General features: G+C 38.4%; 1 protein-coding gene across 10 annotated transcripts in view; it reads left to right on the top strand.

The window, feature by feature from the left end:
* Window positions 1-15412, top strand: part of LOC6053408 (junctophilin-1) — a 61786-nt gene extending 46374 nt beyond the window's left edge. For 7 of the 10 annotated variants that reach the window (XM_038251715.1, XM_038251711.1, XM_038251712.1 and 4 more), the window contains exons 8-9: window positions 11072-11272; window positions 15067-15412. In XM_038251715.1, the coding sequence (XP_038107643.1) occupies window positions 11072-11272; window positions 15067-15153 (288 nt within the window). In that variant the 3' untranslated portion in view covers window positions 15154-15412. Of the gene's footprint in view, window positions 1-9172; window positions 9297-9384; window positions 9401-9462; window positions 10234-11071; window positions 11273-15066 lie in introns of those variants that run through there. The other 3 variants (XM_038251716.1, XM_038251718.1, XM_038251717.1) reach the window with 3 other exon arrangements.
* The last annotated feature ends 4003 nt before the right edge of the window (window positions 15413-19415 follow it).

Raw genomic sequence — 19415 nt, 5'->3', positions numbered from 1 at the left:
CGGATATTGTCTGAAAATCGGTAAGTCGGCAGTGCAAGTGATCACACTGAATAAAAAGAACTTCGACTTGGTGTTTGAAGAATTTAAGCGTAGCAACTTCAACTTCTACACATTCAACCCCGAGAAGCCCCTGTTAAGGTCGTCTGGCAGGGTTATCAAAACCGTCCGATCTCTGACCTAAAGAAGCACCTTTCGTACGCCGCGGGAGATAAAAGTGCTTTCGCTCAAGACAACGGCAACAGGTACACACACCCTGTATCTGTTGTACTTCGACCGCGGCACTGTCACGATCCAAGACCTGCGGCTGGCTAAGACATTGGACGGTTTTTGGGTAAACTGGCGGTTTACACCAAGAACCCGACGGACGTAGCGCAATGCCACCGTTGCCAGAAATTTGGGCACGGCTCGCGGAACTGCAACCTCCGGCCCCGCTGCGTGAAGTGCGGTGAGTCACACCTCTCGGAGGCGGTGCGCACTACCACGAAAGGCGGGCTTTGTTGACAACGCAGAACAAACCAAGCCGCGCGTAAAATGCTTAAACTGTGACGGTAACCAAACCGGTAATTACCGCGGATGCGTCCCGCGCAGGTCCTACCTCGAGGAGCAGGAAAAGAGGAAGAAGAAATCAGCAGCGTCCCACCCTCCTCAGCGAAGTATGAGCGCAGCCGTTCCTGCAGCTGGCCAGCGTACGGTTCCAGCGGACAACCCAGCGTCCCCTCCCGGATGGGGGCGATCGTTTGTAAGCGTGGTCGCTGCCGGTAGCGGCAATGCCGCCCAGCAAGGAGTCACCGGGGAAGATCTCTTTACCCTGCCGGAGTTTTTTGCTCTAGCGGGGGAGATGATGACGCGGTTTCGGACCTACCGTAACAAGGCGGAACAATTCCTGGCCCTCGGGGAGCTTATGATCAAGCACATCTACAATAGATAAAAAAAACTGTGATCTATTGTAAGCTTTTTCTATTTCTATCCCCTTTCCTTTGCATTTTTTGTAAGTTTTTTCTTTATTTTTTCTTACTCTTGAGCAATTCTTTGAGATTTCGAGCATTCGATTTTTTTTTGTATTTTTTAATCTGGCTCGGTCAAAGATTTTTTGCCCATTCTGGAAATTTCTGAATAGTTGGCATTTTATGTCCTCTAAAACATATCAAAAAATAAAAAAAATAGTATTTTTTTGCAAATCAGTATTAGTGACAAAAAGTTAAATAAAAAATCAATATTTTTTTTACCGTGTATCATTTTTTTCCAGTGTAGTCCATATCCATACCTACAACTTTGCCGAAGACACCAAATCGATCAAAAAATTCCTTCAAAAGATACAGATTTTTGGATTTTGACATATCATTTTTGTATGGACAGCTGCCAAATTTGTATGGAAAATTATATGGACAAACTAATGATGCAAAATGGCTTCTTTGGGCATACCGAAGGCACCAAAAAAGTTTCAGCCGGATTAAAAATTACAAAAATTAAAATTAAAGAAAAAAGACCGATTCCGTAGAAAACTGCTCTCTTGGTAATCTCTTAGTTATAACACAGACAACAGACGTAGCAGCTAGAACAAAATAATTTGAAATTCGTGTGTATAAACATGGCGGGTGATACACTAACGCCATCTCGTAGTCTATTGCCACTTGCAAGAATAAGCCTGAATGTAGACTGCATTGCACCACAGTTTTTGCAGGAGCCGTATTCTTATTCTCACCAACTTGATTCGATGATGCTATTTTTTTTAATAAACTATTTTTTTGCTCTGAAATTTACTTAAAGTTATCCGAAGCAATACTGGGAATAAATACTTTCTACATTCAAAAACTATTTTTGATCTACACATCAATTTTCTCGAATAAAAGAGGCATGCAACTTTTGACGAGAATGAGAATACGCCCAACCACGTGCTTTTCAATTTTGTTGTTTACGTTCGGTAGCAGCGCGGGAAAGTTGTCAAATCTCCTCTGCGACGACAGCGCCACAAACGGCTTGCCATTCTCGATAAAACCGTTGCATGTTTTTACACAAGGTGGTGATCCAGCCAAAACGTCTGTTGTCTGTGGTTATAAGCAATAATCGTTTCAAAATGGATTGAGATTTAACACACATCTGAAAGGAACTCCAAAACTCTGTTATGAACCGCAAAAGAACTTATTGTAACATGATTATTCACTAATAAAACCGAATTGATTTGAAATTGAATTATAAAATATCATTTCAAACTTCAATTATGATGCTTCAGTTGAGAGCGAGTTTTTCACCAGTGTGTAACAGGTCGTATCAAGGTGCTCCGATTTGGATGAAACTTTCAGCGTTTGTTTGTCTACACTCATGCCAAATAATGAGCTACAGGGCAAAAGTTAAAATTTTAAAAAGTTTTTTATAGAAAAATCGTAAATCTATGAGAAAAACAGCGATTGGCCAAGGAGTTTATTCTGTAGGCTTATAGTCCATGAAATTCCATAACTTTTTACCTACAGGATTATAGGTGTTGGAGGCTGTTGCAAAAGGATATTAAGGTTTAAAAAAAACATTTTTAACAGTAATTTGCAAAAGCTATGAGAAAAGTCAAACCAATCTTAGACGAAAATAGCACATTATAAAGGGCTTTAAACGACCTTTCGAATGTTTTTAACCCTCTTAAGACGAGCTTCAATCTGAAAAATCGCCAAAAATCCATTTTTCAACCAATTTTTGATCTTTAAAATGCATTGAAAAGAAGAATTCTAAAAATTTTAGATAATTTTAGGGTTGGAAGTTTTGTTAACAATTTAAATGATAATGGTTCCATTCTATAGCAGAAAATGTGAAAATCAAGTAAAAAAATGAAAAAGTGACTGTAAAAACATGAAAAAATAAGATAGGCAAAATGTAATGATGGGAGGTGTTAGTATATGCTTAATACTACCAAAAACAAACATAAACTTAACAAGATAAATGAAAATTAAAATACTAAAAATAAAACAAGAAAAACATAAAACAAGAGAAGTGACGTTTTTCGCAGAACATAAGTTGCTCAAAATGACCTCCTGAACACGGAAAAAGTAAAAAAAAATCGAAAAAAAATTTGGCCAGTAGAGGGTTAACAGAGTTGGAATTGATCAAGTTTTACGCAAATGGGAGCAATTTTATGATTTTTCATGCTGTTTGGACCTCAAACTTAAATGCTCGTTTTACTCCAGTTCTCTTTGTCATAGAGGGCTCATATTTGGCATGAGTTCATCTCATGTATAGACAAAAAAAAACAGGGCTGCGGAGTGGGGTCATATTTCAAGCAACTCCGACTCCGGCTTTCTGAGATAAACCGACTCCGACTCCGACTCCGGCTCCGGCTTTCCACAAATTGTTGACTCCGGCTCCGACTCCGACTCTGGCCTACCAACTCTAGCCGACTCCGACTCCAACTCCAGCTTTCCAAAATTTGTTGACTCCAGCTCCGACTCCGACTCCGACACCTAATCTGTATTTTAAATATTTAAAAACGCATTTTCAGCACAACAATTTTCTGACTAAATTTGAATTTTATTGTTTGAAAAATTGGACCATTTTATTTAACAGCATCTTATTCCAGCGAACTTCCACAGAACTTTGACATTCAATTAAAGCTAATTAAAAGCGTTTTCAACTGGAATCGAGTGATAAATAGCTCAATAAAAAGTGAGCAAGCAAGTTTCTATCAAAAGTTATGCAAAATTAGTTGTTTACATAGTGAAAATCAGCAAATTGGATGGAGGAGGAGCGAGTGCTTATCCTGACAAACATACGAAGATTTTCTCCTACTTAAATTTACTTTCATTTTTTTAAGTTAATAGCCTAGCTACACTAATTTTCAATTGTTTTTTTTTTTTCAGTAAGTTTTCATTTACTGAAAATAAGCACAGATTTCAATAAATTTTAGTGAATTCAGTAATGAGAAATTGGTGTGCAGTAACTATCAAAGATACCCTGGTTTTGAAATAAACAATTTTGAAAGTAACTTTTTTTTAAAGCTTTTTTGAATTTATTTGAGAAGACGTACACTGACATTGTGTGATCCAGCCCAGTACACACATTAAACATACAAATCATGAGAAAATTCTAATATTTGAAAAATAAATTATATATATATTATTTATATCAATTATATCATCCCGATTTAAGGCATTTAAAAAAATAGACTTGTTCAACGTTATTATTTAAGGATCAACACTTTAAAAGTTTTGTAGAGAAATTGTAAACATTGGGGTAATCGATAAATGTAATAAATTCAATGAATCGTATATGCAAAGTTGCATATGCGAGGCATAAGAGCGCGTGTTTAAATGTATTTCAAAATTAGCTGCAACTTATTTTCGATATTTTTGTCCGTTGGAAAAGTTTTGAGCACGACACTTTGATTTGTTTTTATTTACATACAAAATGAGCATGTTACGTTCCAAGTAGAAGATTAATATAATAGTTGATAAATAATGTTTTTTTTTACTCATAACTTATTTTTATTAGGTCTATTTAGGTGCTACGACCAGGTTGGGACCGAGGATCGGTTTAAAATCTAATATATTATAAAAGTAAAATAAATCTCCTTACAATCCATACTTGGAGATCATGTAACTGACGAGGGTTACTTGGTCCAAGCGGGTCTTGCAGGTCTTGAACCTGCCGATGTATTCGGAGAAAATGCCTCACAGCTCAGCCGAACTGTAGAGCACCTCCCCGGCTTCCTTCTCCGTGGTTCCACCGTCTCGGGAGCCACCTTGGCTGCTTCTTGCGGGTCGGGGCGATCCTTCGATTTTCCAACCGGAACTGCGCCCGGCAGCGGAGGGAACTCCGCCGGCGTGAACGCCGGAACTGCTGGACTCTGCTTCTCCGCCTTATTTGTCGGCGGTTTTGGTTTCGACGCCTGCTGGCGCCTCCGGATGAAGTCCGCACGCTTGGGGCAGCTGCGGTCCGTGGCTTCGTGGGCTCCAGAGCAGTTGGCACACCGCTTCGGCTCGGCTTCTTGGGCTTTGCACTCGTCCGTCTTGTGGGGACCCCCACAGTTGTTGCACCTCCCCTTGAGGTGGCAGTTTCTGGTCCCATGGCCCAGCTGCAAGCAGTTCCTGCACTGGGTCACGTTCGGCCGCTTGTTCCTGTAGGCCTCCCACCGGATGATAGTGCTTGCCACAACATTCATTGCAAAGAGCTTCTTCAGATTGGTGTATCCCTTGGGGAAGACCACAATGTATGGAGTTTCGTCCACGGTGGACTTTTCCTTCCGCTTGATGACATGCACCTCCAGCGCGTCCAGCTTGAAATCCCTCTTCAGCAGGTACTTGACCTCGTCCGGTTTCAGTTCATCAGGAAAACCACGAAGAACTACCCGATGATTTCGTTCGCTCCGCCGTTCGTGGGTGTAGAATTCCACTTTCTTCTTTTTGAGGAGCTCTTGCAACTTGTCAACATCTTTGACAGAGAAGCAGGTCACCTTGGTTCCAAATCGGGTTAGTTTGTAAATCGGGTTGAAACCAAATTTACAACTTTCAACTATTGCCACGAGATTGTCAAAATTCGTGATGCTCTTCACCACCAAAGGTGGTTGCTTTTGTTTACCGGCCGACTGGCCGGGTGGTGAAACCGCCGGGCGTCTCCTCCTCCTGCTGGGCTGGCATTGTTGTTGTTTTTGTTATCCGCTAGCGGGCTGAACTTGTTGTTATTGAGCACATTCTGCTCCACTTTTCCTTCTCCGACGAAAGCTCCGATGATCTCAGGGGTCTTCTTCCGCTTCCGGTTTCCGGGGATGAGTTGGAAATCATCCGTCTCGGAGGTCTCTTCCACCTCCATCCGTCAAACAACTCGAGGCTTGATGATCAATAATGTTTAAAAAACATAATTATTTTTGTTAAATACTGACAGTGAGCTTTCCAATCTCAATAAAAATGCTTCGAAAACATCATGGTATCTGATAAATATCTTGAACCAAAAAATAAATTAAACAAAAAAATGTCATTGCAGTGCACACAATTCAATAAATAAATTTAAAATATAAAAAAATGGGAATTAACCTGAATTATAACAAATATTGAACAATAAATAAGTTCGTAGATTATATTAATTTTTTTTGCCAGCTCCGACTTCGGGTCTATCAGAAATTTACGACTCCGGCTCCGACTCCGACTCCAGCTCATACAATTTAGCCGACTCCGACTCCAGCTATTAGAGTTTTGACGACTCCGACTCCGACTCCGATTCCAGGTCCCCAAAAAGACCCGACTCCACCGACTCCGACTCCGACTCCACAGCCTTGAAAAAAAAAAACTGAAAGTTTCATCCAAATTGGAGCACCTCGAAACGAGCTCTAGAACAAACCGAGTAAATTCTACAAATACTGCCTCTTAAGTTCAATTAAATAAAGATGTGATTGATTGATTTCATTCTTACAGTAAGGCCCATAAAAAAATGCGACATTATTATTAGGTGTAAATCGGGACTATTTTTACTATTTATGATGTATGTAGCATTAGGGTGTAATATGGTTGTATGGAAAAAAATAAAGTTGTCCAAATTTAGCGAGCACAGCAATTTTTCAGTTCCTTTTGTGGTCCTAAACAACTCCTCAAAGTTTGGGAACGATTGGTTTAGTCCTCGCTTTGCGCAAAACGAATCAATTTTCCATATAAATTTATATGGGAAAAACCATTTTTTTGGATTTTGATATTTATAAAATCCACGTTTCACGCTGTACTAAAACCGGATTCATATTCGGATGCTCTGGAAAGTGCTCTACAACTTTCCCGAAGAGAGTATGGTGCTAACTTGCTCCTAAAAAAAGATACAGCGTGTTCAAAACTCGTCTAAAACGTGATTTTCGAGCAAAAAACACGTTTTAGACGAGTTTTGAACACGCTGTATCTATTTTTATGAGCAAGTTAGCACCATACTCTCTTCGGGAAAGTTGTAGAGCACCTTCCAGAGCATCCGAATATGAATCCGGTTTTAGTACAGCGTGAAACGTGGATTTTATAAATATCAAAATCTAAAAAAAAGGTTTTTCCCATACAAATTAATATGAAAAATTGAATCGCTTTGCGCAAAGTGAGGACTAAACCAATCGTTGCCAAACTTTGGGGAGTTGTTTAGGACCCCAAAAGGAACTGAAAAATAGCTGTGCTGGAAAATCGATTTTGATATTACACCCTAATGTAGCATGTGTACATGTTTAATAGGTTCAAAACAAACAATCAATGCCTTAGCATACAATAAGTTAAAGCTCATTGAATTTTATAATTTTCCAATTTGCCATATAAAGAAAAACATACTTTTTTCATGTTGGTCGATCTGGCTATTATGGCATTTTTATGGACTAAAAAGTATACAGCCTTCAAGGTTACTGGTTTTGAGAGTTGTAAGAGTTAGTTCCACCGAATTTTACGCATTCTATTTACCAGGTATAGTAAAATAGTGAACTTTTCAAAAATAGCCCGATTCTGAAAATGCATCATTTTTTGGGATTTTTTGGAGTCTGCAATGTTTCAACGAAAAAAACAAATGCTACTAATGATGGTGATTGATACTAACAGATGCACTGATGTGACTTTTAACAATATAGAGCCGCTGGGCACGCTTTTGAGCCATCCACAACGATTTTAAGTTATTGATTTATTTTGACAGAATCACACAAAATAATAAGAAAAATGGCATTTTCACACAAATTACCAATTTTAACAAAATTAAAAAACTTCGTTGATTGGGCGTATTTAAGAAAGACTTCTAAAGATGCTTTCGGCACATTGTTGGATATTTTAAACTATTTCGTTTTTGAAATATAAATTATTTAATTAGGGTAAATATTATTCCAAAAATACATTCATAATTGTACACAGTTTTGGTGAACTGTTAAAAACTATCATAACTATATCTTCAAAACATACTAAACTAACACCATAATACATAAAAAATCAGATTGTTAAATAAATTTAAGAATGGCACCACTTTTTCTATGAAAAAATGCACATGTCGCATTTTTTATGGGCCATACTGTACAGTTTCGGCAACTTTGGTACTTTTAACATGAAAACAACTATATTTATACTCATGATTGGAATATATACAATAAGGTTGATTACAACAAGCATTTATTGTATGTTTAAGAAAAACTTTTGCTTTAATACACAGTTTTCTTCATTTTTGTGTGTTAAAATGACAGGGGTCTTTTTTTGGAAAAGTTGGAATTTTCGTTGTCCTATATTAGACCCCCTTAATTTTGCTCGAAATTGAGCAGTGCTTTGTTTTATTTTAATGAAGTTCCTTACACTTACATTATTTCGACTTACTGAAGTAAAATAATCAGTGAAAAAATGATTGGATAGTTAATTCAGTCATAAAATGGAAATGCCGTTTTGTTGTGCAAATGCTAGTGGCCATTGCTGATTCCAGATGTCGAACTTAAAACACTTATTTTGGCGGAAAAGATGAGTGCCTAACTTGCCAAATAAAAGATTTGTAGACTTTTGACTTTGAATTGTGATTTTATTGAATTTCTCATCAAAAAACCTTCAGAGGGTCCACTATACTAAAGGGGTCCACTAATAGGTAACGTACCCTACCGTCAACTGGAGCGAATCGGGACTACAGTTGTTTTGTAATTCGTGTTAACAAAGCGGAAGTCATTTCCTTAGCATGTGACACTTGCTCCACTTTCAGAACTGAGTGTTTCAGAACCTCGAAAATTGTCAAAAATAAATAATACTTTGTTTGGTATTTTATGTAATATTTAAGTTTTGAACTACATTTGATGAAAAGTTATTAATACATCTGTTAATACTTTATTTGTAACGTGTGTTTTTTTTGCTGGGACAAGTAATGTGTGAACTCCTAGGTGACGAGATTTATATTAATTTTCCTACGCATGCGCTTCAAACGCCAAAGACTCAAGTCGCTGCTCAAAACGCGGCGTGGCATAAGCTGATTATAATGAGAAAAATAAGTTTAGGAAAAAACACCTTTTTTTTCAAATTTCAGAATATAATCATATTTTTTATCGTAACTTCGATTCATTTTATCACATTATTATCCAATATTTGAAAAAACAACTATGAATAAAATTAATTAAAAGTAATTTGCGCACTACACGTAAACGAGTTCAAATATAGCATTATATTTCTATAGTTCCCACACCGTTTGAAAATATTGCCTCAGGCTACTGTCTCATTTTCTTTCGCAAAGCTAGAAATAACTTTTTCGGCAACTACTGGCGAAGAGATGGGTTCCGTTTCGTATAACATATATTTTTAACGAACGACAAGTTACTCTTTGTCATTCCTCTGCTGTACTGAACTTTTTTAGAATATGTGGTAAAATATTCAATAGTTTACGACTACCAACATATTGGCAATATTAAATTGCCTTTTGAAAAATCATATTGCTATCAGTGTACGCAGTTTATGGCGGAAATATTGTGTGTGAAACGTGAAACAATTCCAACAACAACAAATGTGAAGCAACTTGAAACAATACCACTCGCGAATTTATAAGTGCCTTCAAGCATGAGCTGTTTCTTTTTTATCAGGAAAATATCCTTGTGAATCTGAGTGGCATTTGAATAATAGTTATAATTAATTGGTCATGCCATTTTTGTTATAAATATCAATCACCCTTAAATTTTGCGTTGAACAACTCATTAGGTGGAAATAGCTCAACACGCATGTGGTAGATGGCGTTGTGAATTACATGTTATAGTTATGCAGCAAACAAAATAATTTGTTCAGTGCTCAATGTTTGAAAAAATGTACACCATTTCATCACTATTTTTGATTGTGATGTTATTCAAGAACCAGGGATGGAAATTTAAAAATAATTCAGTTGAAATACTGTAATTTGAAAAACTCTGAAACTTAAAAAAAATAATCATTTGAAGCACTCACGCGACAGTCAACAAGCCACATGGCCGTTTTTCCATCTAAAGAAAATACTCCAATTTTGTGCAGCGGCTTTTAAGTTGTGGAATTAGTGTAATTTAGTGAATTTTACGACGGAAAAAGGCTCTGTTTATGTTTCCGTTTGTCTCCATGTTTCCCACACAATACTGCCCATCTCTGCTGAACTTAATATTTTTCCCCATCAAGATTGAGTTACTTAGCAAGTGTTTGTGAACTGATAAAAGACAACATACAGTAGTGGAACAAAATGCCTTGGTATCAGGAAGACGAAGACGAAGACTATCTGCTTTATTCGCCGGCGCTGCTTGCGCGAAGGGCGTCTGAGAGCTGGATTGATTCTCCACCCGTAGAGGTAACCTCTTAACAGAATTGCAGTGTTAAATTTTAAATCGATACGACGAAAGAAATAATCACATAAGCTCAGTTCATATTCCAAGATTCATGGATGAAATTGTATGCTTAGGCCGTTTTTTTTAAAGTTTATGTCCCTCGGCTCTGATTAAAGTCGAGGGGAGGGGGACAAAAAAAATTAAAATTACAAGCCTACGTTTCAACATTTAGAAGAAAAAAGGTTTTTTTTAAATGCATTTACAAGTGTCCAGTTGCTTTCCAATCATTAGTTTTCAAAATATCGATGTATTGCCGAAATTTTTTTTCGCAATAATAAACTTTGAAAAATATATGCAACGGCCTGTGCGCAGTGGCAGTGCGTGGCCGAATGGCTACACTGTCCGCTTTGTAAGCGGATGATTCTGGGTTCGATTCCCATCTGCTCCAACCTTCCATCGGATGAGGAAGTAAAATGTCGGTCCCGGCCCTGGTTGTTAGACCGTTAAGTCATTCCGGGTGTAGAAGTCGTCTCCATGCCATAAGTACAAATAACACACCAAACCAAGCCTACTCCGGTAGAATCGCTGGCGGCGGTTGGACTCACAATCCAAAGGTCGTCAGTTCAAACACTGGGGTGGAAGGTTCCTTGGAGTAAAAAAGGGTTTGGGTACCCTCCCCATTCAAGCCTTCGGACTTCTAGGTTCGAGCAGAAACTTGTAATAGAGACCACAAAAGACCCGGGGGTCGTTAATGTGGATGGTTTGATTTTTTTGGCCTTATTATAGATCAAATACCAGAATTAACAAGGTCCTTTTTTTATTTACTATGAAAATCAATATTATTTTTTCCTGTTCCTCTAGTCCATTCCGGTAAACACGACTCTCCAGCGAAAGAAGTCGTTGCCAGATGTTCAGCAGCTTCCGTTCACCACAAATACGATGAGTAGAGAAGAAGTATCGCTGTTGGGATCGGCCCGGAGAGAGGAGGTTCGGCGGCAGATTGACGAGTCAGAGCGCCTCAAAGCAAACCCGTTACTGTATCTTGTCAGTCCAAAAGTGAAGGTAAGATTATTGCGATAGTTGGTACATTAGGAGGACAAAAAATCATATTTAGGGAAACTCCCTCTCTCGATTCCTTAGTGAGCAATTCTCTACGAAATCGGACTTTTTTCTTCAATTTTAATTTTGTATTTTTTAATCCGGCTGTAACTTTTTTGGTGCCTTCGATATGCCCAATGAAGCCATTTTGCATCATTAGTTTGTCCATATAACTTTCCATGAAAATTTGGCAGCTGTCCATACAAAAGGAAGGAATTTTTTGATCGATTTGGTGTCTTCGGCAAAGTTGTAGGTATTGATATGGACTACACTGAAAAAAAATTATACACGGTAAAAAAAATGGTAATTTTTTATTTAACTTCTTGTCACTAAAACATCATCATCAGATTTGCAATCAAAAAGTACTTTAGTGAAATCGTACTCAAGTTTAATCCATTTTTAGGTGACTTTTTTGAAAATAGTCGCAGTTTTTCATTTTTTTTTAATTAGTGCACATGTTTGCCCCACGGTGTGTTTCCTAGAAAAAGCTTAAGAAAAAAAATTAGGCAAGTCTGATATTTGGCACCATGAAAGAAGGGCTCTTTTCCAACATTTTGCGGGGTCCGGCGAAATATTTCGTCGGGGGGTCTAGAGCAACTTTTTCTTTGAAGGTTTTTTTTCGATTTTATATGATTTTTCTTCAGCAAAGTCGATGGAAATCGATGGGTTCATGTTCAAATCCATCAAATTTCTAATGAATGTGCCTCAAGAGACTCTAAATTACATATTTGGCCTCGGATAAAAAGTTTCCAACCCAAATTTACCAGTTTTTTAGTTTATTTTGAAATAACCCCAAAATCCAAGCTTGAAACCTCAAACAGCTCTAAACGATAGAATAAAAATCTATGTTTTGTACAATTTGTCATGAAAATACAGTAGCAGGTTGCCTGGATACAAATTCGAGCATAACACATTGCTAAACTTAGAGTATTTCAACATTATTTTTTCAATTCTCTGCCATACAACGCTATAATATTTTAAAACATTTTCGAATCAATCACATTGTAGAGAACAATTTTTCGAACAATTTCCATAAAAAAGTAACAATTTTGGTTTAATATAAGCATAGATATAGCCAATTTCGTAAAATAAAAAGTGACTTGACCATAAATTTCATCAAAATTTTATATAAGTTTATTGTTTCAGCAAAATGTTTTTATCCCTCAATAATCTTAGTAGGCAGTGTTCATCGTTTGAGTGGGAATAAAATTCGGAAATTGTTCAGAAAATTGTTCTCTACAATGTAATTGATTCTAAAATGTTTTAAAATATTTTAGTATTGTTTGGCAGAGAATTGAAAACATAATGGAACCTTTTGAGTAATAAATAGCTTTTAAATGAAATACTCTAAGTTTAGCAATATTTTATGCTCGAATTTGTATCCGGGCAATCTGCTGCTGTATTTTCATGACAAATTCTACAAAGAAAATTTTTGTTCGATCGATTTGAGGTTCACGCTTGAATTTTGGGGAAAGCTAGAAAACTGGTAAATTTGGGTTGGAACTGATGAATTTAAACACGAACCCATCGATTTCCATCGACTTTCTGAAGAAAAATCATATAAAATCGAAAAAAATACCTTCAAAAAAAAAGTTGCCTTAGACCCCCCGACGAAATATTTCGCCGGACCCCGCAAAATATCGGGAAAGAGCCCTTCTTTCATGGTGCCAAATATCAGACCTGCCGATGTTTGCCTTCCTCACTGAGGAAAGGCTATAAAATCACTCGAAAAATGAACTTCTTAAATCCTAGATATACCTTCACGTATACCTATCGACTCAGAATCAAATTCTGAACAAATGTCTGTGGGGATGTGTGTAGACATGATTTTTTTCCACACGATTTTCTCAGAACTGGCTGAACCGATTTTGGCCGGATCCGCCTTATTCTGTTCGTTTTGGGGTCCCCTAAGACCCTATTAAATTTTATTCTGTTTAGTGAAGGACTTTTAAAGTAATGCCATGAAAAAGTTTTTTTGTAGATACAAAAAAGGGTGATTTTTGCATAACCTCAAATGGTGGGGTCTTTTTGTTTACGTGCGAGAGTCGCGCCAGATGTGAAATGCCCGGTTGCCACATTGCTTCAAATGATATTCTGCATGTTTTCTGGAAAAGTCTGTATAATTTTTTTTTTTACTCATAAACTTATTTTCATCAAGTCTTTTTCGGTGCTGGAACTTGATTTGGAAACAATGCAAATTTCGGATTTAATTCCGAAATTTGCATTGTTTAATTTCTTAAATTGTTAATGTGTGGAAGGCACCAACCACCTAATGGTGGATTAAGAAAGGTTTTTTTTATCATAATGTTCTCGGAAAAACACCCCGTGGCCCAACTTTGAAAAAAATATTTTTGAAAAGATGAAAAAATTCTCTATATTTTGCTATTTTGAACTTTGTTGATACTCAGCAACTAATGATCCGATTTACAATTTTAAAACATGAAACATTCGTGAAATTTTTCGATCTCTTCGAAAAAAATATTTTTAAAATTTTTTAAAACAAGACTTGCATTTTAAAAGGTTTTGGCCCAATTGAAATGTTAGTCTTGATATAAAAAATATTGTTTTTGAAAAGATCGGAAAATTTTACGAATGTTTCATATTTTAACATTGTAAGTCGAACCATTTGTTGCTGAGATATCGACGTTAGAAAATGATGAGTTGTTTGGGTGAGACTTGGAGAACAACAGTTTTTATGTTTATCTCAGCAACTAAGGGTAGTATCAACAAAGTTCATAAAAGCAAAATATAGAGAATTTTCTCAGCTTTTCAAAAATATTTTTTCGAAAGTGGGCAAACATGTGCACTAATTCAAAAAAATGAAACACTGCGACTATTTTCAAAAAAGTTACCTAGAAATGGCTTAAACTTGAAAACGGTGCACTTTATCAAAAATTCCTTAAAGTACTTTATGATTGCAAATTTAATTTTATATATCGAAAAATGAAGTTGAAAAATTTTTGCTACCAGTATTTAGATTTTTTGAAAAAATCAGTATTGATTCAAAAATTTATAACTCGGTCAAAGATTTTTTGCACAACCTGCCCCAAATTTCTGAGAAGTTGGCATTTGATGTCCTCTAAAACATATCAGAAAATGAAAAAAATAAAAAAAGTGTTTTTTTGCAAATTGAGTTGTAGTGGCAAAGTAAACTAAACATCACCAATTTTTTTACCGTGTATAATTTTTTTCCAGTGTAGTCCGTATTCATACCTACAACTTTGCCAAAGACACCAAATCGATCAAAAAATTCCTTCAAAAGATACAGATTTTTGAATTTTCATACATAATTTTTGTATGGACAGCTGCCAAATTTGTATGGAAAATTATAAAGACAAACTAATGATGCAAAATGGCTTCTTTGGGCATACCGAAGGCTCCAAAAAAGTTTCAGTCGGTTAAAAAAAATCGATTGACCGAAATCTGAGAGAACTGCTCTAGTGCTAAATTAAGCATCTGTGCCAGTTTTGAGCTAGAAAGTATCTCCTAGGATTTTCCAAAATCTCCATTTTTTCTTGTCACAACGCGTCTCCATCCATGGAGACGCACGACGATTGATGTGCGTATCTCACAATCAACTCTCAATTAACCTCTTCGTCTTATTGAGAAAACAAAAACAAAGCAAAAATTTATGGTTTATTTTCAAAATAAAAGTTCTCCTGATTTTGTTATTTTGTTGATTTGTATAAACATAACATTGTACAAATTAACTGAACTATTTCATTAAATTTAACGTAATTTCTTTTAACTTTTTGCAGGATTGGTTCTCACGACAGCAGCTCGTAATGTTAGTGCTAATAATTAACATAGCTTTGGCGATAATGTTCTTCAAAATGCTGACATAGCGCCAACTTTATTCACACAGTTCTGAACAACTTAGATCACACAGTTCTGAACAACTCTCTACTACCGTTAAAGCAGCACGCGGAAAAAACAAAGATGATATTTAAGCGAACATTATGGGATAACACTAATAACTTGCTAAACCAGTACTGATACACTTCTCTACTTTGGATTCATGTTTTGCTGAGTGGCCATCAATCATCACTTTGCTGTCCAGGAAATTGATTTGTAGAAATAAATAAATAAATACATCTCCATGTGGCATGGGTTTTTAATTTTAGACAATAATGAAAATAAAAGTTCTTCTATTTAGCTCAAAATTGGTGTTCTTTGGCACGTATTTTTTGTTTGACCATTACGCCTTGTTAGGGTGGTCCGCAAAATGGCAATTTTTCAAAAAAAATTGCCTCGCGCCATTCAAACCGATTTTAGCACTCTTGGTCTCTTGTACGCAAATTGGGTACTAAAGCCCTTTGTCAATTTTTATGTACAACGGTAAAAAACACGATTAAAAACCATTTCTGATCACTTTTTTTCATTTTAATGCAAAAAATTTTTATGACAAGACAACATTTTTTCGATGGATCAACTATGGTTCCCTTGGAACGAGCTGTCAAGTAGGAGCTTTTCTGTCAAGAAGGACCGCGAGGTTAATTTTTCAAAATTGATTTAAAAATCCATTTTAAACTCTTTGTGGTCGTACAAAGGGTCATTGTACTCAGAAAAATAAGATTTATCGCTGCAAACAATAATATCAGCAATCGAAGCTCCATTTTAGGACCCAATTAAAGCCGATTTGTTGGACTTTCGAAGTAAAACATTTTTGAGTTTAAAAAATCTAGCCTATTTTTTGTCTATTTTTGTCGTCTGTGTCTGTCTGTGTCTACCACCGTAACAAGCAAGAGGTCAGCGGTTTTTGACCAGGGATCATACCCACATATCTCCAGTGAGTACAGTAGACTAATTTTATATTATGTTGGCTTGTTCTGGGTCGTTCAAGGGCTCTCTGGAGTTAAGTGGGTCTACCACAGTAACAAGCAAGAGACCAGCGGATTTGTTCCGGAGAAAAACGCGTAGTTTATGAAAAATAAACTGGAGAACTTTATTGAACCGCGTGCTTTTGTGACGGATGACGTGTGTGTTGTTGTTGTTGTTTTGCAGCTCTGACAGCTGCGCGTGAGGTCGAAAGGGAGTTCGGCCGACTAGATCGACTCGATGACGACTACAGGGTTGTTCATCTCAACACCCCCGCTCAATCCTGGGAGTCGCCATGTCCCGCGCGATGCCACCGGGTCACAATTATCAGCCCTGGTGTGTGATTCAGCACACCCACGACATCCGCCTGCTCCAGGCCGATTACCTTCTTGACCTCGATGATCTTCCTTCGGTCTTCCTTCGCAGCAGGTCCCACCGCCTCCTTACCCGTGTCCTGCTTCACTCGCTCGTCGATGCCTCGCTCGCATCTTCGGAACCTCTGTTCTCAACTTCTCCTTGATCTTCGTTGCTGCAGGGACTTCCAAAAACGTTTCTGCCGCTCCACCATCCGGCTTCCGCGCAGAACCAGTAGTCTTCTTCCTCGATACGTCATGCTGCTCCTCGATCTTCGACAACGCAACAGGGACACAGTCAGCTGCACTCAAGGCGAAGCCCGTGTACGCCTTCTTGACCTGCTTCAGTTCTCGCTTGCTTTGGCCTCGTTGTGGTTCAGTTTTCTCCGCTTCGTCGCTTCCGCCCTCGAAGCATCCCTCCGGATCTTCAGGCACCCGACCTGGTCCTTGTTCGTGAAGAACCAGCAGGTAAAGCCTCCCCGACTGCTTTCCGATCGCCACAGTTCTCGCCTCCTGCTTGATGCTCACTGTTCCCGAACTGAACTCCACTTTCAGTCCGCGCTCGTCCAGTTTACGAACCGACAACATGTTCGCGCTGGCTTCCGGGATGTACAGAACGTCCTTCAGCTCGATCGGGATCGTCTTTCCGTCCACGGCTGAGGTCAGACGGATCACGCCACGATGCTCAGCAACGATCGACTTCCCCTTCTTGGCAACGGCGATTGTCACCGGGTTCTTCTGCGGCACGAGCTCCTCGAACAACTCACGATCCTTGGCGATGTGTTCCGATGAACCAGAGTCCACAATCCAGCTCACCTTCCGCAGCTCCGGAAGCTTCTCCACGCCGACGAAGCACACCTCGTCGTCACTCGATCCGTAGAGTGCGCTCGCTTTCGTTGCGTCGGACTTCTTCTCCGGACAGTCTGCAGCTTTATGGACGCCGCGAAAACAACTTTTCGGCACTCGCGCAACCTGGGCTCATAACCTGATGAGCAAAGTGGCAGGTTGGTCGGATTTGTTCCGGAGAAAAACGCGTAGTTTATGAAAAATAAACTGGAGAACTTTATTGAACCGCGTGCTTTTGTAACGGATGACGTAACACACTTGTTGTTGTTGTTTTGCAGCTCTGACAGCTGCGCGTGAGGTCGAAAGGGGGTTCGGCCGACTAGATCGACTCGATGACGACTACAGGGTTGTTCATCTCAACAGTAACATGGAGTTAAACTTTCGCAACTGTCATGGTAAACTTCACAGAAGCTTGACAGAAAGTTTAACTCCATGTAGCACTTTTTATTTCTCGATTAAATTCCTCTTGTCAACTAACATTTGACAGCGCCCAACCTGCTTTGTTGAAAACATTGATTTGTTTTGCATCTCCTTCACGCACTCTCCTGTCAAGTTTGTGTTGAGTATTTGATCTTGCTCAAAAATTTGGCGATGCTGATCAGTTTCTTGTTTTTTTTTTAAATTAAATATGTCTTTATTGAACTTTCTTATAATAATTACATTTCATTTACATTCTAAGTGGTATGGCTACATGCTCTTCATCTTTGTTGTATTTTTCGTTTTATTATTACTGTTCACATTCATTTATTTATTTCAAATTGTTTTACATTTTTGCATTGAATCGAATACATTTGGGTAAAAAAAAGAAAAAAATCACTTTAACAAAAAATCCTTACTTAAAACTAAAAAAAAATCTTTGAATTATTGAAAATCATTAGAACGAATAAACTACGAACTGTATTTTAAGATAAATCCTCCAAGCGTTCCCACTTGTTCTGCACGAGTTTTGCAACCACGCAGTGTTGTTGTCATCTCGATGAAAATGTTCAGAAGTTCTTGTGGTGAAAACAGGTCACTACTGCCTTCATCCGTTGATGCTGGTTGGTTCTCCCTAGGTTGCTGACTGAAGCCAGGAGGTGTTGTATTCTCTGCAACTCTTTGCCGCTGATTCAACTGCAATGGCTGCAGATTTGGAACCACTCGAGCAGATCCCCCTCCTGGTGACGCCAAATGTAAGGTACGCACTTCGGAAGGAACCGGTCAAGAAAAAAATCAAATGGGCAGCAGCGGCAGCGCAAGAAAGTCAGAGAGGGTGAAGAAAAGCCCCAAGAAATCGCTCCCTCTCCTTTGTTCTGCTGTTCGTAAAGCTGTTTCTTGACCCATTTCCTTCCGATCTGCATACTAGCCTAAAGCAGGAAAATCCACGAAATCCGTGAATGCTGGTGGTGTTTTGCGGCGATTTGGTTGGTGCCTCGTCGTCGCTTGCTGCCGAATTTTTACAAACTCAGTTCGTTTTGAGCAGCTTCGATTCTTGGTAGAATGGTTGCCGCCGCAATTGAAGCATTTCGCTTCGATGTTCTCGTTGTTTGTTTCGCAAGCTTGAGTTTTGTGCTCACATCCGCAGGTTGCACAACGACTCTTGATGAAACAGTTCCTTCCACCATGTCCAAACTGCAAGCAGTTCGAACATTGCGTCACGTCACGGTGCACTGGACGATAACGTTCCCACGTCACGATGATGTTGAAAATTGCCCGAACTGCTTTCAGCTCAGACGGCGTTGTCGATCCTTTCTCGAGATGAACCAGGTACAGTTGATCACGATACTTGATGTCCTTGTTGTGTCTCCTCATCAAGTCTTCAAGACTTCGTTCACGTTTAACTTCAGAGATTTGAGCTCTTCTTTCAGCACATTCACATCCATGTCGTACAGGCCTCGGAGGACCTGTTTCATGGGGCGTTTACCTGGATCGTCATGGCTGTAGTATTCAATCTTTGTGTTGTTCAGGAAATCCCGAACGTAGTTGTAATCCTTTCTGGTAGGTAGCAGAATTTTGAGTCCATCAGCACACAAGCGAATGGAAGCTCGTAAAGCACAAGATTTGATAAACCCGGTCAGCCACTTTCGCACCGAATCCGATGACGATGTTTT

Source organism: Culex quinquefasciatus, chromosome 2 (assembly GCF_015732765.1).
Source record: "Culex quinquefasciatus strain JHB chromosome 2, VPISU_Cqui_1.0_pri_paternal, whole genome shotgun sequence".
NCBI classification, from domain to species: Eukaryota; Metazoa; Arthropoda; class Insecta; order Diptera; family Culicidae; genus Culex; species Culex quinquefasciatus.
The sequence above is the reverse complement of the archived record's forward strand: the minus strand, read 5'-3'. Positions and strand labels throughout refer to the sequence as shown.